Below are 5,654 nucleotides of genomic sequence, written 5' to 3'. Positions count from 1 at the left end.
TAATTTCATCATAGCTTGTAATGCCAAACTCCAAAAATATGCTTTCAAGCTTGTTTCGAATATTTCTCCCAGTCGACTTTTCAAAATCAAGAGTTTTCGCGCCTAGAACAAACTCTTCAAATTTGCCATTGTAAAAAAAGTGTATGGTTGCACATAAGAAATTTCTGTTCGTAAAAGCCTCACACCACATATCCGCAGTTACGGAAGCACGCCCAGCGTTTACAATACTTTGAAGTTTGCTCTGCATTTCTAATTTCTTTTCAGTTGCGACCTGAGTTATCTGCCGGGAGACTGTTGTTGGATGAGGAATCAAATCGTTAACGTCTATGAGTTCTCCGAACTTGTGCCCTATTTTAATGAGGTGTCGCGCTACATTCTTAAATCCATCACCACCTAACGTTGCAAATGGTCTGCAGTCTGCTACCATCCAATTTACACATTCTTGCAAGAAATCTGTTAAAAAAAAGATATTTACTAACGACTTATGTATGTACTTACATTTTTTTGGGTTTACCCTTTTTTTGTTCTTGCCCTACTTGTACACAGGGAATTTCTTGAGTTTTCCTTATGAAGCACTTATCACGGCGTAAGTTAGATGTTTGCGTTCCATTATGCCGAAAAATGGCTTCACATTTACGGCAGCATACAAATTCATTAACAGTGCATCCACTATCATCTTGAAGTTCGCAAAGAACTGACCATACTTCACTACGTCCATTTCTTTTAAATGATTTTCTTAGAATACCACTTCTAAGTTTTTCAGTCACGTCAGAATGTTGCAATAAAAACACTGGAATGATATCGAACTGTTTTCGTTGTCATGAGTTGGTAAAAATCGAACAAGTCATTTGTACAGAACAAGTCTCGACTGTACATGCAACGATTTGAATCGTTTCAAACTGTACATGTGTATGATTCGAACAAGCAAACCTGATCACTGTGTTGATTAGGTATGAAATGGGACAAGCAAGTTGCGACTTGTATGTTTGACGTTTTTCAAGTAACAAGTCATACATACATTGATGTTGTACAAGTTAACACCAAATTCAAGTAACTCCTTGCAGATCTCTGATATACATATGACTCTATATCTATCTCGCTTAGCTTTAGGTGATACGTACAACCGTTAGGTGAACAAAACTAAAACAATGGTAGGAAGTTAAGAATGAGTCATAAAATAGCAGATGTTAAATTTGTAATTTCTTTTGTCATTTGTTACTGTATGTGTGTATCTTTTATGTATGTATGTATGTATTTTATTGTAACTATAGTTCCTTCTAAATAATATACATAAATAAATAAAGCTCGACGGTCGCTTATAGAGGTATACTTAGGTAAGTAGCAGTCGCACTTACTTAGGTTCATGAGGGAAAAACGACTCTCGCTTACAAAGGTTTCTGTTTCTCGCTAATAGAGGTTTTGGGAGCTTAAAATGACGGGTTTGGCTATAACTTTCACTTATAGAGTTTTCTTACTTATCCGGTTCTCATTTACCCAGGTTTGACTGTATTTGAAAACTTATAGCTTTAAACTTGAAATAATAAATAGACTAAAATAAGCGTTTCTTTGAAAAGATTTAAATTAAACTTTCATATTTTACATATGTACATACATATGTATACAAAATGTTACGTTTCGTGCTGGAAGAGATCACAATAACAATATATTCGATCGAATAAATATGAAAATATCAATATACATACATTTACATACATATGTGCATATTAGGGCGGGTCGATTTAAAAATCGCCCATTGCTCTATGAAAATCATATTCAAGGGATCAAAATAAGATACTTTGCCGAAGGAACCATACCTCTAAAACGAATTTTGGTGTCCCCCAATTTGGGTCGAACCTTTGGGTAGGGGCAAATTTTGACAATCCCACTTTGACCCATTTAGAGTGCTCCAATCGAGTCCAAATGTATGACTTTAATTAATTAATTTAATTAATTTTTATACTCTCGCAACAATGTTGCTAACGAGAGTATTATAGTTTTGTTCACATAACGGTTGTTTGTAAGTCCTAAAACTAAAAGAGTCAGATATAGGGTTATATATACCAAAGTGATCAGGGCGACGAGTAGAGTCGAAATCCGGATGTCTGTCTGTCCGTCCGTCTGTCCGTCCGTCTGTCCGTCCGTCTGTCCGTCCGTCCGTCCGTCCGTCCGTCTGTCCGTCCGCCCGTGCAAGCTGTAACTTGAGTAAAAATTGAGATATCATGATGAAACTTGGTACACGTATTCCTTGGCTCCATAAGAAGGTTAAGTTCGAAGATGGGCCAAATCGACCCACTGCCACGCCCACAAAATGGCGGAAACCGAAAAGCTATAAATTGTCATAACTAAGCCATAAATAAAGATATTAAAGTGAAATTTGGCACCAAGGATCGCATTAGGGAGGGGCATATTTGGAACCAATTGTTTTGGAAAAGTGGGCGTGGCCCCGCCCCCTACTAAGTTTTTTGTACATATCTCGGAAACTACTATAGCTATGTCAACCAAACTCTACAGAGCCGTTTTTTTAAGGCATTTCCATATACAGTTCAAAAATGGAAGAAATCGGATAATAACCACGCCCACCTCCCATACAAAGGTTATGTTGAAAATCACTAAAAGTGCGTTAACCGACTAACAAAAACGTCAGAAACACTAAATTTTACGGAAGAAATTGCAAAAGGAAGCTGCATCCAGGCTTTCTTTACAAATTGAAAATGGGAGTGGCCTCGCCCACTTATGGACCAAGAACCATATCTCAGGAACTACTAGACCGATTTCAATGAAATTCGGTATATAATGTTTTCTTAACACCCTGATGACATGTACGAAATATGGGTGAAATCGGTTCACAACCACGCCTTCTTCTAATATAAAGCTATTTTGAATTCCATCTGATGCCTTCTCTGTATAATACGAGTATAAACATTAGGAACCAATGATGATAGCGGAATAAAACTTTACAAAAATACGGTATTTGAAAAATATTTAAATGACGAATAATGAAATCTCGATTATCACTTTACCATGCGAGAGTATAAAATGTTCGGTGACACCCGAACTTAGCCCTTCCTTACTAATAAATTTCTTAAGGGAAAAAATAGATATTATTATAAATAAATAAAGAAAAATAAAGAAAAAGAAAAAACACAGCATTTTAGCTGATTTTTTCATGTAAATCACCAAAAATGGTGATTTTTTGAAATGATTGTATGGGGAACCCCCCAGGGGAGTTCCAGGGAGTGTGCCACTGGCATGGGTGGATCGGCCGTCCAAAGTTAGTGGGGGTCGGTCATACATTTGGACTCGATTGGAGCACTCTAAATGGGTCAAAGTGGGATTTTTCAAAATTTGCCCCTACCCAATGGTACGACTCAAATAGGGGGACATCAAAATTCGTTTTAATGGTATGGTTCCTTCGGCAAAGTATCTTATTTCGATCCCTAGAATATGATTTTCATAGAGCAATGGGCGATTTTTTTGCCTCCCCACAAATCGACCCGGCCTAGTGCATATGTATCCAGTGCAGTTAACATAGTAGTAAAATAACACTTTGCCTAAAGTTCTCATTTTATAATAAATATGCAAATCAATACAATTTTTCTACTTTATTGGAACTTTGAATTTCATTTTTCAAAATTTGACTTTCCATTTGGCAGAGCAATACATACATATGTATATAAAATTTGTTTACAACATAGTTTCTTTTTTTCATCCCAACTCATTTAGGAGAAATTTGTTACTAATTGATACACAGAGCCATAGAACTCGAATTAGCTGAATTAGGTTCAAATGAAAACATTTTCCTGCAAGGAATGGAATGTGTATGTACTATATGTATATTAATACATATTATATATAGTTTGTATTGAAGTGAGAGGGTTGTCGCATATAAAGCTACTAGTAAGTGTATGTAATGTTGATGAACAGTAGACGGGCGGTTCGAATTCGAAGTGGGGCGAAAGCATAAAAATGAGCTTTGAATTTGGGTATAGATGAAATGGTCAATAGGCTCGCTCGGTAGTTGCACTCTGCAGACGCGTTCGTCTAGTACGTTTAATCGTTTGCTTATTAATGAATTTTTATTTCGTTTATTGTTTTTGTTATTTGCTACGTATATGTAGTTAATGGGAGTTTTCAATGTATGAATAATAAATTCGTATGGAGTAAGTACGCTTAGTTCGACGCGTGTGAATTTTCATTTGTGTTATTGTAGACAATGTACATACATACATATGTATGTTTCTATCTTATTATTTAAAATTTTGTTATTGAAATGGTTATGTCATATATTACGCCCAATCAATACATATTGTGTGTTGTAAACGTGTATGAATTTTGAAAAGATAAATGTATATAAAGTGTTTCACCATAATAACAAACTGTGAAGCATATACCCTTACAGGCATATAATAACTATTGATTTTACTAATGTCTTATCCATTTCCATTCATTAGTTAGAATACCGAAATGAGTATATCATTAAAACTTCGAAATTTGTAAACTTCAATCTAAATACACTTACATAAGTACATATGTACATACATATGTATATGTATACTACATATATATACGTTATATACTTATACTATATTGTATTTTGATTAAAATTACAACTATTTTTCAATGTTTACTAAACTTTGAAAGGAAATTTTGACAGTGGAAAATATGTACATACATATGTGCATACCTAAGTAAACCAAGTTTAAAATAATTGGAGAGTTCATATCAGCTTTATTGAAATAAAGAACTAACGATATTCTCTCAATAAAATTGGATGCGATAGTATTAATGTTTACCATTAATTTCTTACTGTAGATTTCCTTTCCGTCGTTTTATTTACGAGATGGAATGATAAGTGAGTTTGAGATAGTGATGTGGCAATACTTTTATACAATTTAATACTAGTAACAGTGAATCGATGAAAAGTGTGAAATCATCAAAAAAAAAATTTGAAGAAAGGGAAAAGGTGCCGAAATATATATCTACTATAAAATACGCGAAGTATAAATTAAAAATTCACCTTTCAATTTGATCACAATGGTATATACATATGTACATATACATATATACAAAACTCAATCAAATGTACTAAAACATCTTATAACAATAACCAACGTAGTAGTTTTAGTACATTTGATTAAGGTTTGTATTAATGTATTGTTGCTTAAATATTTTATTTATTTCATTTTAGTATGTTTAATTTAATGCGAAATATAAGTACTGTGTCAAGCAACGAAAGTTAAAAAAAAATCGCGAAATAAATTCCAGATTTTCATTGTAGAGGATAGTAGCGCCTTGCCTTCTTGTTAGGGACACTCATACTACTTTGAACATAACTGTATGTAAGTATATTTAATAATGTAAAATATGGTGGTCATAGTCCGATGTTTTTCAATATAATATTTCGTAAAAATCATTGCATCTCATATACCCATATCTAGCGTGTGTATTCTTTGTCGTATGTACCTAGGTACATACATATGTACATACATATACGAAAGTGAGACGGAAAAATACTCACCATGTTAGTTCTCCTAATAAAAATGTATGTACATATGTACATATATTGTGTTCGTACTTGTGATTGAGTGGACTTTTATACAGAATCGTTAGCTTTCTTACTCTTTCTACAACTTTGCTTGTTTTTCTGTGTGGCA

At 33.9% G+C, this 5,654-nt stretch overlaps 1 protein-coding gene across 6 annotated transcripts in view; it reads left to right on the top strand.

Annotated features, from left to right (window-relative positions):
• Positions 1 to 4,006: 4,006 nt before the first annotated feature.
• LOC120780613 overlaps positions 4,007 to 5,654 on the top strand; it is a 67,185-nt gene continuing 65,537 nt past the window's right edge. For 3 of the 6 annotated variants that reach the window (XM_040112875.1, XM_040112872.1, XM_040112874.1), the window contains exon 1: positions 4,007 to 4,160. In XM_040112875.1, the coding sequence (XP_039968809.1) occupies positions 4,156 to 4,160 (5 nt within the window). In that variant the 5' untranslated portion in view covers positions 4,007 to 4,155. Of the gene's footprint in view, positions 4,161 to 4,812; positions 4,853 to 5,188; positions 5,340 to 5,654 lie in introns of all 6 variants that reach the window. The other 3 variants (XM_040112877.1, XM_040112876.1, XM_040112873.1) reach the window with 3 other exon arrangements.

The sequence above is a fragment of the Bactrocera tryoni genome, unplaced genomic scaffold, assembly GCF_016617805.1.
Source record: "Bactrocera tryoni isolate S06 unplaced genomic scaffold, CSIRO_BtryS06_freeze2 scaffold_25, whole genome shotgun sequence".
Lineage (NCBI taxonomy): Eukaryota > Metazoa > Arthropoda > Insecta > Diptera > Tephritidae > Bactrocera > Bactrocera tryoni.
Note: the sequence above shows the minus strand (reverse complement) of the source record. Positions and strands in the feature narration are given on the sequence as shown.